Genomic DNA, 23,912 nt, shown 5'->3' with positions numbered 1-23,912 from the left:
CTCTGGTACATGATCTCTTTTAATCAAGAGCAGAGCTTTGGGTAGCAGTGCAGGCTTCCCTATGCTGCAGGGTCACTGTGCCTCAGACCTGACTTGGGTGGATCCCAGCTAAGGGTGGGAAAGTAGTTCAGGTTCCATGGCCCAATCAGTCCTGGATGTCTGCTGAGAATGCCAAAGGAGCCAGTTAGTGCTGACCGTGCTAGTGGTTTGTGTGATGTGGACACTTGCCTCCTCTGTGCTGGACTGACTCCTTCAAATCACATTTTATACAGGCTACCACAGAGCAGTCATGTGGCCACAGCTTACGGTCACTACTGACATTAGCCATAGGCTACTTATCCCATGTCACAGACCTGGCCACTGTGTAGTTGCTCTGATTTAATAACTCCCAATTGTGTATAGTTCAGAATGGCAGGCCTATGTGCTACCTCTCTTCTACAGAATAGAACCTAGAGGGGCCCTATTCGCATGCAACAGGATGCGAGCAACTCCCATGGAAACCAATCTGGCCCCTGGATTCACAGAATTGGTCTAAACAGAAGTTGAAAGATGCTTCAATTTGTCAGACTCTTGCTGCCACGACATCCATCAGCTATGATTACAAACTTATTCCACCCAGAAAACTCTATAATCCAGACTTTTTGCTTCATTTTATAGCAATAATCATATTGATCTTGGTGCACTTACCGTTAAAGATGTGTTGGCTCAAATGGATGACTTGCCAATCACATGACCAAACAAACACCAGTTTGCCCAGTGCCACGGTATGAATTGTTATTGGTTTTCATGGGTACGATAACCTCTGATTTGAAGTGACTGGTTTTGGGGGAGAGGGGTGAAAAGAGAAAAATGCAAAAAAAGTGAAGAGCAAAATCTAGGTACATTCTTCCATTGAGCAGAAATAACTACTTTTTTAAATATAAACAGTGGGCCAGCTACTCAGATGGTATAGCTATGATTAATGCCAGCTGAAGAGCAGGACCAGTATTTTTAGCAACTGCAAAAAAAATAAAAATTAAAAAAAAAAATCATAGGCCCTTCCAAATTATGGAAAGGCACCAGATTGAGGATGCTGGGGAGTGAAGTCCTCTGGTACATCAGTACATTGCAAGCTCTGCCATGTCACCTGGCCAATGTGTCTCAACCTGATGCCCCAGACTCCCCTCCAAGGGAGTGGGAGGGGGTTTGGCTGGCCACACCTATACAGCACTGCAAATTTCCATCTGTCCTTTTCCCCTTCCCTCTTTCCCACCTACACCTGGTGCTTGGAACTGAATGCATCCACCAGGTTTCCACAAAGCCCAGTGCCACTTGGTTGCAGGGACTGTGCTGTGAAGATAAACCTGGGTCAGTATTTAGAATGGACAAGGTGGCTACATACTGGTTTTTGGCAGCTTTTTTAAGTAGCGCTGACTCCGAACAGAAGATGGTCTTCACCTTCTCATGCCCCTCAGAGGCTGAACTGCAGCCGCAAGAAGTTAGAGTTGGAGGGCTCTGATTGTCCGGCAGGATCAAGCACTTGTCGACTGGGAGTGACCCATTAACCAAGTGATCTAGTGACTTGCTCTGTGTCATCTGGGTGTTTTGGTCAAGCTGGCTGGGAGGAATTTGACATGCTAACATGGGGATTAGCATCTTCTTGTCTTGAGTGGGTGCCTCTTGGCTGGTGACCATAGGGCTGTTGAGTCTGGATACTTCTGACACTTGTATGACAGGGAGGCTCGTGTCAGCCTGTGCATGGCAGTTCATGTGGAGTTTCTTCATGTGGCGCACAACAGCTGCAGCATTGAAGGCTTGCTGAGCAAGAGGAGACATAAAACAACCATGACGATCTCCCAAGCTGCAAAGCTACCTGGATGCTGCAGTGTCAATGGAGGATATCTCCTGAATAGTGATTTACTGCAGTTGCATTCCCCGGTGCCATGCTGCTCTGATGGGCCAAGTTCAACCCTGGCATAAGCAAAGGCAGGGGAGAATTTCACCCACCCCCTTTTTGATAAGTCAGCTGTGGAATTTACTGTTGCTTACAGACTGGTCAGAGCTGCAAGATTTAGCTCAAAACTGAACCCTATCATAGATTATCAGAGTTGGAAGGGACATCAGGAGGTCATCTAGTCCAACCCCCTGCTCAAAGCAGGACCAATTCCCAACTAAATCATCCCAGCCAGGGCTTTGTCAAGCCTGACCTTAAAAACCTCTAAGGAAGGAGATTCCACCACCTCCCTAGGGAACCCATTCCAGTGCTTCACTTCACTTTTTTGAACAAAGTAACTAAGAACTTTGGAAGAGGCTGTTCTTGCAGCATTGCCAACCTCACTGCAACCAGGAAGCAGTGCCAATCTCGCACGATTAGCTGACAGGAAGGACAGGTGTGTGGGTAAGACAAGAAACCTGGGTTCAATTCCCACAGGCAAGTCAGTTGCTTGGTGCCTCAGATCCCCATGTGTAATATGGGACTGTAATCCTTCCTCTTCCCACCCTTTGTGTGGGGGGTTGTGTTTGCATTAAGTTCAGCACAATTTCAGTTGAGACCTCTTGGTCCTACCATAATATAAATAATGATCATGTAAGATGTCCAAACTGATTTCTGGGGAAGGGGTCCAATTTGTGGGTGCTTATTCATGGTATTGAAGGTGTGCTCATGGCTAGATGGCAGCAACTGGCATTTGCGCTGGAAATGGTTCTAGAGCTCCCAATGGCAAACAACCTACCCTCCATTTGCTCTTTGCAAAGTTTTTCTGGATCTGAGCACTGACAGATGGGTATATGTCCCGGTGAAGGGCTGTATTTCCATCAATCCTGCAGATGGGGAGAGAAGAAACAGGCTTGTAGGCAGATGGCATTTGAGAGGCATTCCATATTCTGGAGGCAGCTAACTGCTTTGTACATTCAATCAAGAGTAATTAAACCCAAAGGCAAAACAGCAACAAAACATAATACAAACACACACACTTCAGAGTTGAGAAAATATCAGTGGGATTGTTTCCCCTCCATCTTAAAGGTGAACTGTGCACAAATAACCACTTTCCTCACAAAAAAGGACAGACAGAACATTCCAAGTCAGATTGCAAAGAAAATACTAGAGAATAGTAACACAACACCATTCTGTAGGCTACAGATAGCCCTCTAGTACTAAAATGCTGAGACTGGCAATGTTAGGTGCACATGCACACGGTAGGAGACCTGTTCCTCTCACCAAGGGTGCCTCAGGGCTCTCTCACAGGTGAACCTCTCATTTGGATCCTTCTCCAGTAAGTGAGAGATGAAATCCTTGGCTGTTTGTGAGAAACAGAGATAGAATCATGTTTTAGCACGTACAGGAAGTAGTCCTAAAGCTGACACAACAAATGCTGGCAGATAAAACGTGCTGCTTAAGTGTTACGTGTTCCATGTCTAAACCCACAGTATCGTAACACCGTCCCAAAGGTAAAATGGACACGTGCTCCATGGAGAGAACATGGCCCCTTAAGCAATGTAACTGAAGATGGGTCAAGTTTTATTACTAAAATGTAGCGATTGTCAGAGTGGATCAGACCTGTGGCCTACCCACTGCAGTATCCCATCTCTGACTCTGGCCAGTACCAAATGCTTCAGAGGAAGGTGCATGGAAACCCTTAACTGTGGCCAGGAAGCAAAGAGAATAACTTGCTGTGGAAAATGTGAGGATGTGATTCACTTAACTCCCCTTCACTTGCACTCCCTTGTAGATTTCAGCCCATCCAGGATCAGGAGAGTTCTGGATTGCAGATGTTGTATGCCTGAGAGGGGACAGGGTGCTAATAAAGTGCTTCCCAGTGGGTGAGATTTACCTGACTCAGAGATATCATCCCAAAATGGAGACTCAAACTCATAGTAGCCTTCTTTAATCTTTTCAAACAGTTTGGATTCTGTCTCTTCGTAGAAGGGAGGGTATCCACAGAGCCTGGAGCAGAACAGGAAGAAGTGGATTAGCTCCTCTCTCCACGCACACAAGCCTTTTTTAACTCTACCAGGATCAGCTGGTGTGTATCCCAGGGATAAGTGAAGAATAGAGGACGATGCTGTATGTATCCTCACCATACAGCACGGTTTGGGTGAAACAATTCAGAAAAAGGTTAAAAGCTTCGGTGCAGCAATGTCAGGACAAAGCCACAGCTGGTGTGCAGCTAATGGGATGCAGCTGAACCTAGAAACAGAGGGGATGCTGAGTGATAGTTATGGTACTGAAGGAATAGTGCACGGGGTGGGCTCTATAGTGAATTGGACTGCAGTCTTTATTACACGGAGTTTCACTGCCTTTCACCTTGGGAACAAATGGGGGCTCCTAAGCTGGTGGCATGTCACACTCATTTTGCACAAGCATATGTGGGGGTCACACAAGGGGCCACACCACTGAAGAATCCTGAGCGTGTGTCAAAAAAGCAAGGGTGCTGTTGGCTTGTACTCACAAGATATAGGTAATGACTCCTATAGACCAGCAATCTACAGCTTTGCTATATGGCTTCTGTGCTAGGACCTCTGGAGCTACAGGAAATCAAAAGCAAGTCAAAGTTATAGGCAATATAAACCATTTCAGGACAGTGAATGATTTGACATAAAAAAAATGGCTTCTCATAGACCTGGTTTGTGAGGCTTTCATACTGGAGAGGGAGTTAGTGTCTGTTGTGTGTACAAACAGTTCTGTGCATTTGCCACCCACCAAATCCCAAGCAGCAGCAAGGCGACTGACTCAGATTTTAGGACCAGAAAGAACATGATGATAATCTAGTCTGACCTGCATAACAAAGGCCAGAGAACCTCACTCAGTAGTGTGTGCATCAAGCCTATAACCTCTGGTTGAGCTATAGGCCTCTTCTTTTTAGAAAAGCATTGAGTGTTGATTTATAGACTTGAAGTGATCGAGAATCCACCATGTAAACTCTCAATGGTTATTACCCTCACTGTTAAAAATTTTTTAAACCTTACAGTCTGAATTTGTCTAGCTTCAGCTTCCAACCTTTGGATCTCAGTTCCTGTGTGTTTCAAAGAGCCAGGTTCTCTGTTTTACCTTTTATACCTGGTTGTTCTTACAGAACTTTATAGCCTCAAAATGCTGTCTGGACATTAATTAGTTCTAGCATCCCTTGTGATATATGGGTCATTATACTAATTTGTTTTTATTGTGATTTTCAATTTATGGACTGGGGTCCAGAGCCTAGGATGGGCTCCCTACTGTTACACTTTAGACATATGAAATAAATACATTTTACAGATGGGCAACATACAAAGGAAGAACAACAGGGAGTCTGGTGGCACCTTAAAGACTAACAGATTTATTTGGGCATAAGCTTTTGTGGGTAAAAACCTCAGTTCTTCGGATGCAACAAAGGAAGGCTGATTGACTTGCACAGGGCCAGAGTGCAATTTGGAGATGGGTTAGAACGCTGGAATGCTGGAGATCTCAAGCCATTAGATCAAGCTGTCTCAGACACGTTCTGCTAACCAGACAAGGGAATGTCCCAAAAAATTACTACTTACAGGCCAAATCCTGAAATTTTTACTCAAGCAAAACTTCCATTGATTTCAATTTTTAAATTATAAAATGAATTCTTGAATAACTTCAAGATTAGGATGAAATTTTTAAAAAAAAGTTTATTTTGCACCCCTTCTTTTCTCTTTTAAGCCTTCTGAGATTTTGCCATCCTTAAAAAACATGTCCCTAATCTGATTCTTCTGTAGCCTACACAGTGTATTTATTATTAGCATGTTACTAATATGCATAAGCATGTTATTTCGTGGCTTTCTTCCCGAAAGTGCTTTATGTGAGCCTGTGTCATGTAGGTCATCAGTGAGAGTCCATCCTTTCCCCCTTGCTCACCAACATATCCTGGAGTCCCACAAGCGGTGGACATGATGCCATTCTGCTCCATTTTAGACAAGCCGAAGTCTGTGATCATGATTTTGGAGTTTTCTTCAGGAGTCAGATAAAGCAGGTTTTCAGGCTGTCGGTAAGAAATGGTCAGAATTTAAATGCTGCACCGACAAAGAGGGACAACTACAATCGACAAATGATAGGTTCATTTGTGCTTCTGTTCATGCACAAATAAAAATAATGGTGGCTAGGGATATAATGGTGACTCTCTAAAACTACATCAGTAAAATGATGAATACATTCCTAGGCTCTCCCCACCATGCCTGTTGTCTGCTCTACCAACTAGTTTCCTCTTATATTGGTTTTGTTTTCGGTAGGAAGGATGCTCTAGTGGGTAGGGCACTGGGCTGGGACTTGAGACCCAAGTTAATTTCCTAGCTCTGACTGCCACACAGCCTGTGAGTGACCCTGGGCAAGTCATTTCATCTACCCTGTGCTTCACTTCCCTTTCTGTAAGGGTGGGTAATACCTCCCTATTGCACAGGGCTGTTGAAGATAAAAACCCATCAGTGAGAGCAAGGCATTCAGATACTGCAGAGATGAGCATCAGATAAGCACCCTTCTAGAACCTAGACTGTCAACTCCCTGGGGCCTGGGCTGTCTTGCACTACATGTGTGGGGCCCCTGGACCCTACCGTAGTACAGATAGTTTTACTTCAATATTGACACTCAGTCCAAAGGAGTTCTGTATTTTGCTGCTGATGCTGCAGCCTTATTTGGGGACAAACCGATAACCTTGACTTCTGATATCATGAGCTGAAGTGACATTGTCTAAAGAATCCAGGCCAGAATAGGCCCATGTCTGTATTCTCACCAGCAATGACTCCAGCAATGACTTGCCCTGTTACGTACCCAATGCTTGTATATGTAGTTCCTATTGCTGGCGCCAGGGGACACTGGTATAAACAATGGATTATGCCACTGACCTCTCTTTAGAGTTAATTGGTTTGTAAACAGTTCACTTGCCATTTCAAGGAGCTCTTTGACTACTAGGCCAGCAGAATGAACAGTAGGATGACTCAGACTAAAATCTCTAGAAAGTTACTGCACAGAATACAGAGTGAGGTTCCAATTCCAGGCAGTGGCTCTGTGGAATTCAGGAGTCAGGTTAACACTCACTGAGCACAACTTGATGGATAAGTGTGTTTGGTGCAACCTGCTACTGTTACCACCAAATGGAGTGGCCCCTGCACCTTACATAGGAGCCTTGTGTGCTTTTGGTGATGAAAGTCCAAGGGGATGATCTATTGGGTGGTGATAGTGATATTAGCATGATTTTAAAAAGCTGGTGAGCATTAGTAGAATTTCACTGTGTGCTTTAGTGAACCCTGCAGTGCTGCATTGCAGACATTGTTAACATCACAGGGCAATGCTGTTTCCAAAAAGCACAGGGTCTACATACCTTTAAATCTCGGTGAACTATTCCATTCTCATGGAGATATTTCACTGCTGCCAGGACCTGTCGGATCACTACACTTGCATCTTTCTCAGTATAAACTCCTCGTTCCAAAATTCGGTCAAATAACTCCCCGCCAGACACCCTGAAGGGAAGATTGTACACACCATCAGCTAAAGAGTATGGATATTAAAAACTAATAAAAGGCAAGAGCAGGAAATTTTACTTGATCTTTATCTAGCTCACACTCACGATGGTATCTAGGCTTTCCTTGCTCAAGTGCCAAGGGATGCATAAACACTGGTTCAGCAGGGGTTAATCCTACTCTGTGGGCCAAGGAGGCCACGCCCCCTCAGCTCTGCTGGGCATGCTCCAGCTGGAACACGGATATAAAAGGGAGCAACTCAGCTCAGGCGGGACTGACCGCCAAAGGGAAGGGACATGCGCTGCAGGTTCTTGTAGAGGGACTGCCAGCAGCACTTCAGGTCATGGAGACCAGCTAGATGGTGATGACCCATGGCCCCCAGACATCTGACACCACAGGGAGGAGAGGCCTTGGGAATCCCAAGACAAGCCATGGAGGAACGGGTAGCAAGTGACTCAGGGAAACTTAAAGGGGAATCAGTCATAAAACCGGGGCTTAGCTCGGAGTGTTCTGGCAGGATCCCTGCCAAACTGGTGGCGGGCAACCCCGCCACTGCCAGGGCCCTGGGTTGGGACCTGGTGGAGTGAGGAGGGCCCAGGTCTTCCTACCCTGGCTGCCACCCACCCTGAGGCAGCGGCCCACCCCTCCAACCAATCTGGCTAGTAGGCCACACAGCCCTGACAAAGAGGGCAGCTATATGGACTCTGGCCATTAGGCCACACAGTCCAGTGTAGGAGGACCACCTTGACAATGCCCAAACATTAGGCCATACTGCTTCAAGACTAGGAGTGGTCATTTAAACTCAGCTGCGGGGCCATAACGCTCCTTCACCCTTCCCCCAAAGGGTGACAGGGTGTACCAGCCCCATGACATGTACATAGCAAAGTTTGGGGTAGCCCTGAAACCTATTGCCTTGATGCAGCCAATTTGGCTCTTCAATCTGAGACAAGCATTTGAAATGCTCCATAAATAATTCACTAGTATAATTCCCATGGAGCCAATAAGTACAACTGGAAAATTTCTTAAACCCAAATTGCCTTGGGTTATGATGCTGCTACCTGGTTGTCTGAACCCCCAGGGGCTTGGAGGGGTTTCCCTTCTGACTTTCAGCTTCGTGTGTTGAGCTGTCTCCAGCCTCCATCACATGACCTGATTTATTGAGAGTTAATCTGAGTAAAACAATCCTAGTTAGAGGAATCCACACTTAATCCATCCATCACAGCAGGGACACCTTCAACTGTTCCTTACAGCTAGCTGCTTTCTTTACTGCTGACACGTTTGCCCATTTTCCCTTTCACAGGCCCAATACATAGCATAGCTTTAATTAGAAACTTGCCCATTCCTATCCGGCTAAACGGTGAGGAGTTAGATCCTGATCTGAGTTTAGAAATATACTAATATAAAAGAAGGCCCATGCACAATGAAGAAATGTCTAGGGTAGTTGCATCTTAAACCCTGTTGTTCACAGTTCATTGATGAAGAATATGTCAGAGTGGATATTTTTGTGCATTTGACTTTCAGATTTGAGTGCCTGAATCCTGCATTGGGATGCTGAAATGGACACTCAGCAGCCAGGAAAATTTTATGGTTGTTTCTATGAAGCATAGAAAGAGGTACTTACAGCTGCATGACCAGATAAAAGTGGGTTGCACTTTCGTAAATGTCTTCCAGAGTCACAATGTTTTCATGCTTTATTCTGCAACCAGCAAAGACGAACAGAGGTTACAAACTTATTTGATGAGAATAATCATAGTAGTGTAGGACTGGAAGGGACCTTGATAGGTCATCTAGTCCAGTTCCCTGCACTGAAGGCAGGATTATGTAATAACTAGACCATTCTTGACATGTGTTTGTCTAACCTGTCCTTAAAAACCTCCAATGACAGATTTCACAACCTCCCTAGGCAGTGCTTAACTACCCTGACAGGAAGTTTTTCCTAATGTCCAATCTAAACCTCCTTTGCTGCAATTTAAGCCCATTGCTTCTTGCCCTATCTTTAGAGATTAACGAAAACAATATTTCACCCTCCTCCTTGTAACAACCTTTTATGTACTTAAAAGGTTATGATGCATTGTCAAGCTGAAAGTCATGCACCTAATTTTCCTCTTGTTTCACACCAGTTTTTCTCTGGGCAAAATTCCACTCACTTCCAAAAGAGTGACTCCTGATCTATGCAGGAGTGAGAGAGGAGAATCGGGGCTTGTCTGCATGAACGTTAATTTGTGGCAAGTGGAGGTGTGAATTGACCCTGCACCAGCCTGCTGAAGACTGACTGTCCACGTGGGCCTGGCTGACATGCATTCGCTCCTTTGGGTATGTCTACACTACAGGATTAATCCGAATTTATATAATTCGAATTTAGGAAACCGATTTTATAAATTCGAATGTATTCGGCCACACTAGGCACCATTAAGTCGGTGGTGTGCGTCCAAGCTACCGTAGTAGCATCGATTTCCAGAGCGTTGCATTGTGGGTAGCCAATAACATTGAATTGCCAATTACTTCGAATTGCGGCCACACTAACCTTAATTCGGATTAACAATACCGATTTTGACGCTACTCCTCTCGTCGAGGAGGAGTACAGAAATCGAATTAAAGGGCTCTTTAATTCGAATTAAATGGCTTCGTTGTGTGGACGGGTCAAGCGTTAATTCGAATTAAAGCAGCTAAATCCGAATTAAAGTCGTAGTGTAGACCAGGCCTTTGTGGCTGATGCTTTCCTGCCCTGCAGTGTGTTGCCATTTACACCAGTGCAAAGTGGGTGTTAAACACTGTCAAAGGAAAATGGTAGCATTTTGCAGTCCTTTGGTGAGCGAAGGACAAGTCTCTATTGTTATTTTTAGACAGTGTTGAAAATTTAATTTTCCTGTCACTCTTTATGCTGTTTGGTTTTAGTCGGTTTCTTTTTCTGGTTCTCCTGCAAAACTGTTGGGCTTGGCAAGGGGCATATGTAAATAAACTTTACAAATATCCCTCTTTTCTGATAATTTAAATAAATACCAAACATTGATCTTCCTTTCATCTCATTCTTCCACCTTTAATGAGATGCAAATTTGTGCAGCAGCGGCAAATGGCCCTTACACTTAGGGCGATCGATGGTTTTGGTTCTAAAGGTGCAGGTCATGGAAAAATAGTTTGCTCTGCTTCACATTCAAAATTATACTCACTTCTTCAGCACTGCGATTTCATTCTCCAGGCTGCTGTCCTGGATGACAGGGGACTTTTTGATGCACTTTAGAGCAAAGAGCTTCCCAGTGGTCCTTTGCTTCACTAGGAAAACTTCTGAAAAAGCACCTCTACGGAAAAAACACAGATGAAGGACAAAGGTGTTTCAATAGATGGCAAAGTTGTAAGCTGGAAGCAAATACATGTGGAGAAGGAGCTGAAGTAAAAAGCAGGCAAGTAATCGAATAGTGATTAAAGCTTCCACTATAAGTGGATGGCATTTATAATTAGCTGCCACATATATAGGATACCATTATTGTGATGTATATATGGCTTCAAAATTCTATTGATTTCATGTTGCCATTTGGAAATGTACAATTTAAGACTGTGCAAGGGGTCAGCAATATTTGGGAGACAAGAACCTGAGATGTATTAAAAACAAAGAAAATATTTGATTGAACCTTGTTAACCAAGCCTGTAGAGTTTCACTTCAACTTATAGTACTCAATATATTTATTATGATGTATGTAAAATGATCAGTACCTGCAGACACCTAACAAAGAATCTTTTCTGAAAGATGTGCCTAATTTAGATAAGTTAAAGCTGAAAAATACAGATCTGGAAGTGAATGTCTGGCAGCCCAAATCTAGGGTGTGTTCTGATTCAGGATCATGGTTTGACGCAATCAGGGCCGGTGCTACCATTTAGGCAAACTAGGCGGTTGCCTAGGGCACCAAGATTTGGGGGCGCCAAAAAGCGGTGCCCCCAATTTTTTTTTTTACAGTGTTCATACACCCCCTTCCCGAGCGCACGGTCGCTGCTCCACTTCTCCCGCCTCCCAGGCTTGCGGCGCCAATCAGCTGTTTGGCGCCGCAAGCCTGGGAGGGGAGGAGAATTAGAGCCGGGGTGGCGTGCTCGGGGAGGAGGCGGAGCAGAGGTGAGCTGGGGTGGGGAGCTGCCGCACGGCCTAGGGCGCGAAACTTCCTTGCACCGGCCCTGGACCCAATGTATAGAGAACCCACTTCAGTTCCAGAGTATGAAGGTCCCCAGTGTAGGGTCATTCTTTGAAAAGAAAGTAGTGAGTAGAGAAAGGGCAGAATACACAGAACATCTAGCATGGAACCTTCCTGACAGATGGATAAAAGGAAGAGAGATTGGATACAGAATCACAGTAGCAACAGTCAGGAGAACACCACACCAGTAAAGACAATCCAATAGCTCCTTATGTACATGCCAGCCCATGAGACAACTCCTGTGGTGTCAGATTTAGAGTCCATCTCAGGAAAGGCAGGTGCTATATACCACTTGACAGCACAGGCATTCAGTGATCAGTATCTGAACAGGAGGAAGGAGATAGATCCGAGGGCATGGCATTTTACTGCCTCTCAGCCTTTGCACCGAAATCTGTTGGGACCCACGCTCAGGATTTCCCCATGCTAAATGCTAATGCAATCCCAGCTAGGAGAATGTATTGGCACCTCTCTAATGAGGCACAGAGCCAAAGACCTGTCCACTCATTACCATTAAAGATCCCACGGCACTTTTTTGGGGCCAGGGCAGGGGTATTCATGGAATCCCAGCCAAATTCTAACATGAGTGATTTATTATCTTTTGCCTCCTCAGCATCCCTCTGCTGTTTCAATGAAGGCAGATATTCATTTCCCCACCCCTGTGTCAGTGACATTTCAGAGCTGAACTGAATAGCTGTGTCCTGCCCCAGAGGTGGCTGCATGTCAGTTAGGTGAGAGCTTTACTTTGCCTATAGATTGAAAAACAGTTTGGGTGCTTTGTGCATTAATCCAAGTTCTGCCAATCAAATGTGAAATATCTGGATAAACCCAGTTCACTGCATAACATTTCCTTTTGGCATCGGATGGCTTTGGCCCTGGCTTCTCGCACAACCAGATTACAACTGTATGCTCTGAATTAAAATGCAATGGATGAGTGTCCAACGCATCCCGCATAGCAGAGTTCAACTCATTACAACGAAGGGTGAATATTTATAACATTGCCAAAGCCTACAATCTTGTTAAAGGTTTTTGCTTAGGCAGCTAAAACGTGTCAGGTGATGGTGCCACTGAACCAAGCTCGTCTCAAATAATCCTCATCACCTGCACGGCAGATTAACGGATGGCGTTGACACAGAATTGCCAGTAGAGCTGTGAGCATTTAAGGGAGCTAGAGAAGAAAACGTAAGAGAAAAATGGTTTGAGAGGCAGCGAGATCCAATGGGGATCCAGTGGCACTCAGGAGACCTGGGGTCTGTTCCCAGCTCTTTGACCATGAGCAAGTCTCTTCCTCTGTCTTTCTTGTGTATTTGGACTGTAAATTCTTCAGGGCAGGGAGTGTCTTACCATGTGTCCATATAGCACCCAGCACAATGGGGCCAGGTTCTCAGCTGGGACCTATAGATGCTACGGTAATGAAAATAACTAGCAAGAACAGAAAACGTGCCACTCTCATATCCCACTCAATAAAGCGCCCAGCATGTTGTGCAGATAGCTTGGCTAAGCACAGAGTGGTACCCATCTGGTACACAGCTGGTTGATTTTGTATTCAGTTGCTAGCCAGCGGCAGCGACTCATGCACAAAAAGAAGAGCAAGATGAAAGCAGCTCATGGCATGACTCGCCTGCAGTAGGGAGAAAGATTCCCTGAGCCACGCGACTCAGGGTCCTGCCCATGTATCTTAGCCCCTGACATGTCCTTTTTGCCCTTCCCCACAGATGGGCGACTGTGCTGGCTTAGCCTGGAGAGGTGCAGATCATATCAGAGTCAGCATTGGGGGAGAGCCAACTGAATTGGAGTAGAACCAGCCTATGACTATTTGAAACAGAGTGAATCCTGAGATGTTCTGAGGTTCAAACATTTTTTTGGGGGAAAAAACTTCCTTCCATTTCATGGTCTCTCCTGCACTGTGGGTCCAGCAGGCTATGGAGGCAGAAGGCACAAATAGTGCAAGGGCCTGATTCTCAAATCAGACCATCTCCGATTTAAGCTACCTTGGTGCTCCCTGTATTCTGGAGCTGTGCAAGGGGCCCTTTATCTGGCCCTGGAGCAGGGATGGTCCAAGAGAATTTCCAGTCACTCTGGAAGCAGAAATCAGGGAAAAGTTTACGAAGCAGCAAGACTAGGGAGTTAAAAGTTAAGGATACAACCTTTGTAGAGTTTCACACTGAATCAACTGAGGATTAACTGGCACTAAGGTGTGAGCGTCTTACACTGAAGAGAGTCCTCTCATCTCTTAGTGAGCTGTTGGGGGAAGGGGACGTTTTCTCTCGATATCATAACCATCACAGTACTGTTCTCAGTTTGCGCTCCTTGGACATCCAGAAGGGAGCAGTCTGGGGCAGAAAACTCCCCAAAGCCACATGCCCAATCCAGACTGACATCAAACAGAAGGTTTCCAAGGGGAACACAGTTCACCCTCAAGACCAAATTCAGCATTGATTCCAGCAGGCGAGAGCCCATTGACTTCAATTGGTCCTGTGCCCAGGCTCAGTTTGGTCCCCCCCCCCATCTCTTTCTGCAACTCTATAGAACAAATCACTATTGCGCAACCTTGTCTTGCCCTCATCTCCCTGTGTTCCTGATTCCCAATCTTTAATTCATTGAACACCCTCATAGATATAAGGCCAGATTTTCAAATGCTCAGCCCCTGGAATGGGAGCCCCATTTTTCCAAGAGAACTCCACTTCCATTTACAGGCACCTAACTAAGGACCAGATTTTCCAGAGTTCTCAGCACCCAGCATCTCCCATTGGGACACTTTTAGGCTCAGTATCCACCATGCTCTCTTCTATTTCATACTCATCTTCATACAAGCATAGACAAACTGGTCCCTCATACTCACATCTGTCCATCCTGCCTGTCCCCCTCCCCTTAGCAGGAGTGTCACATTGAGAATGAAATCCTGACAAACTGGATTTGCAATGACATTTTTTCTGTGAATAATTTTAAATAAGTGATCACAAAACAGGTGGGTTTTTTGGGACCCATGCTGCCTGATAGGACAATCTCCCTGGGAAAGCCACTTAAATGGCTTAAGCTACTTCTTTGGTTTTCTATTGCACTTGGAATCCTTGGAACTTCCTAGGATACTGCTGCCTCCATTTATTTCAGTTTTTTTACCGATATCTCCATTTATTTTACTCAACTCTCTTCAGTGCTAATTAATGCTGCCCTACTGAAACACCCACTGCATTTGGCACAAATCCTCATTTCTAATACCATCTTGGTTTGTAATGCAATGGTAGGAAATGAACAACCTACAGATCAGATGCTAGAGCATCTGTTCCACATTTCATTCCTAAACAAATAATTACACCCCCATATTAAAAAATTATGGATCAACAAATTGGCTAGAAGGGAACAAAGCTTTCCTTGAGCCTCACTCCCCTCTAGGACAATGCTGCTGGATAATTTAACTCAGTGGCTCTCAACCTTTCCAGATGACTGTATCCCATTCAGGAGTCCGATTTGTCTTGCATACCCCCAAGTTTCACCTCACTTAAACTACCTGCTTACAAAAAAAATCAGACAAAAATACAGAAGTGTCACAGCATATTACTGAAAAATTGCTGATTTCCTCATTTGCCATATAATTATAAAACAAATCAATTGGAATACAAATATTGTACTTATATTTCAGTGTATAAAGTAGTATAAACAAGTCAGTTTATATGAAATTTTAGTTTGTACTGACTTCGCTAGTGCTTTTTATGCAGCCTGTTGTAAAACTAGGCAAATCTAGAGGAGTTGATGCACCCTCTTGTCACAGGGCCAGTACACCCCATCACCCAGGGGGTGGGGCAAGGACATGGTAGCCCGACAGTTAAGTCAATATGGCTGCGTTCAGCCTCAGGGCTGCATGGCCAAGAGGCCGCAGGGGTCCCCTCAGCATCAGGGAAGCACAGCCCAGTGGCTGCCCCCCAAGGGGGGAAGCCATGTAGGGGGGTCCAGGCCCTCCTTAATCCACTGGATCCCAGCCCAAGGCCCTGGTAGTAGCAACAGGGTTCACCACAAAGCCACCAGAGAAGCCACCCACAACACACCAACTGCTACAGGGACACTGGCTAGTCCCTCCCTGGGCTGCTTCCTACCATGACTCCTGTAGTTGAAGTCAGGGTGTCTTCAGAGTCTCAGGGCACCTCGGGTGGCAACTGCAATTTCCGTAGGGCATCCACAGGTGCCTGGGTGCCCACCTGGGCCTCAGCATCTCCTGCTTGCTCAGTCCAGGTTCCTGGCTGCTCCTCAGCTGGAGCCAGCAAAGTGCATCCTTCCTCCTCAGCAGTCATCCCAGACTGGGCTGGGCTGCTTCTTTTTATACTGCAGCAGCAGTTGGCACATGCCCAGCAGGGTCGGGGCGGCGGGGCTTCTGCTGCTAAGAGTGCTGCCTTAACCCCTTCCACTCCAGTGCTGAGCCAGTACACCCCTGGAAGACCTTTGCATACCCACACGTACTCCTGGCTGAGAACCACTGAATTAACTAATTTCTGGGGCTGACCATGGCAAAGTACAGTTCACAGCATCAGCTTAACTCTGGAGACAATGCTGAATTTCATGGAAGCTCAACTGCAGGTTCCTAGGTCACAGGAAAGCTTCATCTTATAGAATTCCCTGCTCTGAAAAGCAGCTCAATTCACACTCCACTGCCTTAAAGTTTTACCAGCTTTGTACACACATGAGAACTAGTCAAGCTGTTAACTTCCAAAGATGTAACATTCAGCACGGAACAGGTCAGTGGTAAAGTAGATGGAATATGGTGGGGAGAGGAGAGAAAAAAGCAAATTTTCAAGCAACTAAAATAAAAATTAGAATCCTACATATTTGAGGTCTGCTTGGAAGCCTGTATTGTGAATGGAAAATGCATCTAAGTGCTTCTGAGCTCTGGGAAATTTTCATTTAAAATCCTAATTCAATAAAACTCTTCCCATGTTATTACTGTATTATAGCATCGAAGGGTTCCAGTCAAGGAATTAGGGCTGTATTGCACTGGGCTGTCTTTTAAAGAAGTGCTTTTATGGTGCCTGTGTCGCAGAGAATGTACAAACCAGGTTACGACAGGCGGACCAGGTTACGACAGGCGGACCAGGTTACAACAGGCGGACAAGACAACCTAATGTGACAGGAAGGATAAGGGAAGAGGTAAAACAGCATCTTTTCTGCTCACTGAGTATTAATCATGAGCACTGGCCATATCAATTCTTAGTAGAACTAGAGGTTGGATCTGAGCTTTTCCCATTAATCAGCGGGGCAGGGGGAGGGCTCAGATCCAGGTTGTTGTTTAGAATCAGGGACAGTCACGTTTGGATCTGGACCTGTTGCTGGGGCCAGGTTCCGTTGTCAGTTCCAGGGGATTTTCAAGGGAACCAAGCCCTCAGATTTTAAACCATTACAGTGCGAATGATAAACGACACTTATTTATTTTAGTATTTCCAGAGAGCAACCTGAGGGACCTTAATGAAGTGCTTTGCATTCAATGCAGCCCTTCTCATTCCTCCTAACATTGCCCTGGAGTAACATGGTGGTGTCTGCAGACTGGAACATAAACCAAGTGAATATTCTCTGTGTCTGGGTCATTATCCTCATTAAGCATGTGGTAAAACTGAGCAGTGGGCTTCCTTATTCTCTCTGTGTCCCGCCTGGGCCGTTGGCAGGCTGTCTATGGCTACAGACATGTCATTTCGCCGCCTCTCCTGATCCCCTCCCCCCTTAACTCCCCCCAGTGTATGATTCCAGAAGATTTGATTGTTCAGGGTAGCAGCAGATGGATGGTTAAGGCAGAGTTGCTGCTCTTCATCCAAATGCAGGAGTGGAATTATTTGTTATGGGACTTGCTACTTCTGTTTATACTGCACAGTGCAATGCAGCCAGAGTCTGGGGACCTGAGCTACATATTTGCTGTTTACGTTCTGCCAGGGTCCTCCCCCCTCTTCACCCAGGGCATTGAAAGAGCGGAGTGATCAGAGGGGGAAGAATATGTGGGGAATCCTGTAATATTGCAATGCAGGGTTGAGCTGGGGAACTGGGGAGCATGCTCCCTGCAGAGATACACTATAGGAATGAGCTGGAAAGCAGAGGACAGGTGAAAAACAGGAATCGAGTAATGCAGCTGCAGAGTTCTGAGCCCAGAAAGGAGACAGGAAAATAGGGGAGCACCCAAGACTAATTTAGGATATTCTAGAAATCTCCAGAGAGTCTGTTTTCCTGATACTTTCAGATACCCAAAAGGGAATGAGGGCACTGTATATAGAAGCTAGTGCAGACAGGACCAAATTGCTTTTAGTATCATTTCCAAAGCCCTGGGTGAGCCTCTGAGTGTGTAAGGCATCTCATCTGTGGCTGGCTGAGAATGTGGATGTCAGCGTGAGCAAACTTAAGTGGCAGATTTGTAAATTTAAGAGAAAGTGACTAAGCAGTTATGTCATTACAGCTGCTTGTCTCCCAAACAACCCATTACTCACAGAGCCAGTCCAGCTTTGGAGGGATAATGGGGGAGCGAGGCAACATCCTGATTGGACTGGAGGTAGGGGAAGAGACACTTACGGTGCGATGCTGGAGTCTCAGACATTGAGAGAGAATTAAATAGGATGCAGCATGTGAAGGAGAAATCTTTTGCTCACTCAGTCTTGTAATCACAATCAAGCAACTGATGCGGAAGCCAAGCAGGTTCAGGGGCTCTTGGGAAACAGAGTGCTTTTGTTTGTCAACTAGAATGAAAGAATTATAAGGGGGCGGTTAGGAAAAGAGATCCCATTTCCTCAGTGTAATTCAGCAGCTTGTAGTGGCCTTTCTGAAGTGTGAGCACGATGAAACAATTTTCATCGAAGTGACTTAAGTTTCCATGCACCTCACTGGGTATTTAACCAATTCCTTATGGAGGTGTGCAAGTGGTGTCACCCCCATTTTAAAGATGCAGGAACCAGGGCACAGAGATCACGCGAAGAGTCAGAAGCAGAATCAAGAAAGGAACCCAGGTTTTCTGATTCCTGCTCCCGAACAATGGGCCATTCTGCTTCTCCAAATGTAAAACCCATGCTGAAGAGCAGTGTAGACTCTAACCACATTCCTGGCTGGGGCTCTAGGACAGAGGTTCTCAACCTTTCCTGACTACTGTCCCCCTTTCAGGAGTCGGATTTGTCTTGCATACCCCAAATTTCACCTCACTTAAAAAATGACTTGCTTACAAAATCAGACATAAAAATACACAAGTGTCACAGCACACTTACTGACAAATGGCTTACTGTCTCATTTTTACCATAGAATTATCAAATAAATCAATTGGAATATAAATATTTGTAACACTGGGCCAGAGAGGTTTAAGCAACTAGCAGGCTAACCGATCCAAATTCAACCTTTAAGGACATAATAGAAAAGTATGTGAATGGTATTTAGGGCCATTCCTTATAAATAGCTAACAAAGCCAGGTTAGATAAACTAGAACGTTGAAATGCCAATATGTATTGTTAGAGAATTGGAAGAAGATAGTGATTGTATTGGTCTGTGTTTACTTATATCTTGTTAGATGTTAACCATGTAACCAAACAGCTCCTGTCTGTTACTATATTCTATTGATTCAGAGCTCAAAAGCTAATATTAACATTTAGATGAACCTTTGGCGTGATAATATCATTGTCTATATTTCTCTTTGAAGTTTGTAGTAAACTGTCTATGAACTGTGTAATGGATAATAACTTGATGCTAATGAATGCAACTAATTACCTGTGTATACATAGGAAATAGGAGGTTTTACTTCAAAGCCACAATGCTTCACCAAAGGAATAACTGCTATCAAGAGGCTATCGACAGCCTGCCAGAGATCTATAAAAGAACTCTAGGGCTCCAATCCTGTATCTCAGACCTGCTTAGGCTTCGTCAGGGGAAGTTTGAGTCACAAGACTGAGGTCTCCAGCTCCAGTTTGGATCACCCTGATATTGGACACTGGCTGCCTACTTGGACTGTAAACTATGGCACTGATTCTGAAAGAACTTTTTGCAACTCAGCAGCTCACCATCTCTACTATGAAACTGACCTAAGAACTTGGTTAAAAGATCATTATACATACGGATATGAACAAATACTCTCTCTTTTCTGTTTGAATAAACCTTAGTTTAGTTAATAAGAATTGGCTGTAAGCGTGTATTTGGGTAAGATCTGAAATTTTCATTGACCTGGTGCTGTGTCCAATCACTTGGGATTGTTAGAACTTTATATATGATTTGACTTGGCTGACTGGGTGGGATCCGAAGGCTGGCTTGTTTTCAGGGAACTGTATTTCTGGCTTCTGGGTGACCAGTAAGGTATTGTGGAAGCTGTTTTGTTGCTGGATTGGTGAATTTAATTATTAGAGATAGCCACCAGTTTTGGGGACGTCTGCCCCATTCTTTGCAGGTTGCTCTGATTAAGCAATCTGAGTGTGCCCCCCCAGGATCCTGGTTACATTCTTGTACTTATATTTCAGTGTGATACCCGAGCCTGTTTTTCACTTGTGAGCCTTGTCTGAAGCCCAAGACCCGCTGCCGGGGGCTGAAGCATGTAACAGCTTTGCGTGGCTACCTGTGGCACGGGGTCCCAGGCAATTGCCCTCTTGCCACCCCTACTACTTGCAGCCCTGCACTTGCAATCCCCCTAAACCTGTCCCATGACCCGCCCTGGGGACTGCCCCCCCCAGGTTGAGCAACACGGATCTAGATGAGTTGAGTACCCCCTGGAAGACCTCTGAGTACCCCCAGGGGTACATATACCCTTGGCTGAGAACCACTGACCCAAACTATGGGAGAGTTTGGTTCAATCCCCCTTCTTTTTGCTGAGAAGGGATTTAAGCAGCATTCTCCTACATCACAAGTGAATATCCTAAGTGCTGGACTTTGTGGTAGGGCTCCTTTAATCTTTCCTGTTGAAGTTGTTCCACTTTAATTAACTATTAATTGAGCCAAAGCAAGCCCTATACCTGGGAGATGGGATTTCCCCATTCAAACCCCTTCTAAAGGTGCAGAGGGAGGAAATCCAAGGATCTCCCACTTCCTAAGCAAGCACCCAACCGCTGGACTATAGAGTGATCCTAGCCCTTCACCTGCCCCAATTCATAGTTAAGTAAAGAGGAACAGCACCAACAGGCAAGACTGAGGGAGCTCCCTGTTCAAATGAAACACCTTTGCTGCTACAGCAGGGATTTCAACCAAGCAGGCCAACATCCCAGGTAAGTGCTGTGACCACTACACCACAGAGAGCTTCTTAGGCTTAAGTCTTGCTTTGGCCCAATTAACAGATAATTAAAGTGGAACAGCATCAACAAGAAAGCTTCATGGTTGTCAGTTCAGATTGCTTCGCATACAGCCCAGGGAAGAATTGAATCAAGGTCTCTAACCCTTGCAGGGTGTTTACCCTGCCCACTATGCTACCAAGATGAGTTGATGTGCTCCCTGGAAGACCTCTGAGTACCCCCAAGGGTAGACATACCCCCTGCTTGAGAACCACTACTCTAGGATATCATCACCACCACCACTCTATTCATAGTCCAAGGAAATTGGCAAAACCCTTTGGAGACGACAGACACATCTAAACTGCCTCCTTACATTTGCAAAGCAAGGCAATGCCAGGAGTAGACCCCAGCAGTCTTGTCTCCCATTCCCTTGCTCTAACTATTGGATAACAATCCCATCTCAAGACCAGGAACAGACCCCAAGTGTCCTGACTCCCAGCCTCCTGTTTTCAGCATTAGAAAACACTACCTCTCTCTAGCAGACTGAGAGTTGTGAATGAAGCATGCACTCTCGTGTAAATCTAGAGGAAAGGTCCAGAACGAACAACACAGCTATCACAGCAGGCTTCAAACCCTTCAATGGCTGATACAATGCCAAGATTCTGCAGTTCACAGGTTATTATAGCACATTGGCCTTAAAGGGGCACAGGCATACAAAACAGAAGTGTGCAGAGAGAAGATGTCACCCAGCACCACATAGGAATGCGCAGGCAGGATTTTGTACAGATAAATTCCTAGTGCTAGCTGAGGCTAGAGTGACCAGACAGCAAGTGTGAAAAATCGGGACGGGGTGGGGGGTAATAGGAGCCTATATAAGAAAAAGACCCAAAAATCGGGACTGTCCCTATAAAATCAGGACATCTGGTCACCCCAGCATGCCTCCAGGCAGCTTCCATATTACCTTTCACTCAAACGGAGCAGAGAGCTGGGAAGTGACACTGCATTTGAGGCAGCTTTGGAGGCACATTCCTGAGCAGGCCTGCTCCAAGGAGATATAGACCACACGTTGCCTAAACCCAGGTGTCTTGTATACACTGGGGTTTGCACCAGTGCTAGAGCAATGGGGATTGTTTTCAGAGGAAAGCTTCGTGCAGATACCGCCATTCAGTAACTGGCTTGGGCACCTGCTTTTTTTCTTACATGCAATTGGAAATGGGATTGCTCTTTGCAATGCAAGTATTGACTGTAGCTATACTGAACTATGAGTACTCTAATCTGTGCACATCAAGTACAGTCTGCATCCTGAAATCCATGTGCCAGGCAGAAACACAGCGGATCTGAGTATGTTTAGCTAAGAAAGGCATCAGTTTTCTTACTGCAGATTAGGACCAAGGTTTCAACATGGTTCTAAGCAAGGCTCCACATTTACATGAGCAAACTGGATTGACATCTTACTCCTCTGTTTTGCATGTGTAAATGTGGTGGAAGTTGCAAACGTAAAGGCTGCCTTTCAGAATTTGATCCTTATGGACAAGAAGGTGCTGGCAGCAAGAGAACTGTGTGTGTGAGCCGGTGTGTAGGCAGGAAGTCTCACACACGCACACACAACAAAAACGATAGCAATATAATCAAATAACTATACATAAAGATTCTTGCACTGCACATCTCCAGCACCTTTCATCAAAGTAGTTCAAAGCATTTTACAAACATAAATTAATGAAAATAGCATGAAACGCTTTGGGGTTGTACAACTGCCAGTGATTTTTTGCCCTATTACCAAATGCTCTCACCCAGGATCAAGAGGGCATAACCTCCCTTCATCTCCCAGGAAAACAGGCAGAGAGATTAAGGGACTCATTCTACACCAGAGAGGTCATTCCTGTCAAGGCTGGGATTAGAATTCAGGACTTCCTGACTCTCAGACCTGTCCTCAATTTTGGATGTCTCTCATGCGGCCCTATGACTACACTGTGGTCATAAGACTATAGCTGGCAGATATAGAAATTAATGGGAGATGGAGAGACAGTGAAGCCTTGGAAAGGGAGAAGGAATCTCTTTGAGATGCAGTTGAGAGGCAGGGGTACAAAAGGCGTAAATACATTTCAAACGTTTGGAGGAAATTGCCACACCCATCCTAGTGTCACGTAAAGATGTTATTTCCCAAAGATTGTCCGAACCTTCCATTACTAAATAAACAGTTTTATTCTTCACTTTATTTAAAGTGCATCTCTTTCTTGCTTAAGTAACATGTGCTTTACTCCTTCTACCACCCGTTCTAGCTAGTAAAACCCTTGCTTCCAATTTGGAGGAGGCCAGAGATTAGCCATGATGCTCGGTACTCACGATCCTAGTGCCTCCATGAAGATAAATGTTTTTCGGATGTTGTTGGTCGGTTTCTTCCAGGAACGGGTGTCATCCACTTCCTTGCGGCCCATTTTCTCCAGAGCTGAAGCGGGGAATTCTGCCAGAAAGAGGGGAAGAGCACTGGTTGAGAGGTCAGGTATTCACAGTAGCAAGAGCAGGAGCTAGTGGTGTGTAAAACTTAAACCTCTGCATAGTATCCTGCAAAGTACCCATTTGCTTGGATTCTCTTTTCGAGTACTTGTGGCACCTTAGAGACTAACAAATTTATTTATTTATTGTTAATCTCTAAGGTGCCACAAGGACTCCTCGTTCTTTTTGCTGATACAGACTAACACGGCTACCCCTCTGAAACCTCTCTTTTAGAGATTTTTGAACATTTCCTTTTGGTTCTGTCAAAGCCAAGATGCAAGGAAGTCAATTTTGCATCCACAAAATAAACTGTTGGTGCAAATCATGTGACTACCAGGTAGAATGATGAAATGATTTTACCCACAATTGCCAGTACAAAAATGCAAGTACAAATTGTACCCCTTTAAAAGGAAAATTGTTTTTCTGAGAATTTGACACAAAATAATCACTCTCCTCGAAAATTACCAGTGCACTCCACTCACAGCCATTAACAAGATGAGACCTCAAGTTCTATTGGATCTTACATATCAAATTGCATCAGATTCCAAATGTGCATTTCAGTTAATATTTGACATCTTGGCTAAGAATTTAGCACTCATGTGGTGGGACTTGTCATTTG

General features: G+C 45.1%; 1 protein-coding gene across 1 annotated transcript; it reads right to left on the bottom strand.

Annotated features, from left to right (window-relative positions):
- Window positions 1-725: 725 nt before the first annotated feature.
- On the bottom strand, window positions 726-23,235 carry CAMK1G (calcium/calmodulin dependent protein kinase IG). Its single transcript, XM_065403273.1, has 11 exons — window positions 23,144-23,235; window positions 10,599-10,727; window positions 9,053-9,127; window positions 7,293-7,431; window positions 5,837-5,960; window positions 4,428-4,503; window positions 3,810-3,922; window positions 3,197-3,275; window positions 2,712-2,799; window positions 1,382-1,797; window positions 726-816 (listed from the first exon to the last, which is right to left on the bottom strand). Exons 1-11 carry the CDS (start codon window positions 23,233-23,235, stop codon window positions 726-728), a joined length of 1,422 nt encoding a protein of 473 aa, XP_065259345.1.
- Between the last annotated feature and the right edge of the window lie 677 nt (window positions 23,236-23,912).

The sequence above is a fragment of the Emys orbicularis genome, chromosome 4 (assembly GCF_028017835.1).
Source record: "Emys orbicularis isolate rEmyOrb1 chromosome 4, rEmyOrb1.hap1, whole genome shotgun sequence".
NCBI lineage: Eukaryota > Metazoa > Chordata > Testudines > Emydidae > Emys > Emys orbicularis.
Note: the sequence above shows the minus strand (reverse complement) of the source record. Positions and strands in the feature narration are given on the sequence as shown.

Excerpts from the sequence above, each read along its gene's own strand:
- CAMK1G (XM_065403273.1), bottom strand. The coding sequence starts at position 23,235 with ATGGGCCGCAAGGAAGTGGATGACACCCGTTCCTGGAAGAAACCGACC. Across the intron at positions 7,432-9,052 it reads TTTTATCTGGTCATGCAGCT|GGTGTCTGGCGGGGAGTTAT; the intron begins GTAAGTACCTCT and ends TCTTCCCTTCAG. Across the intron at positions 3,923-4,427 it reads GGAGTCATTACCTATATCTT|GCTCTGTGGATACCCTCCCT; the intron begins GTGAGTACAAGC and ends GTTCTGCTCCAG.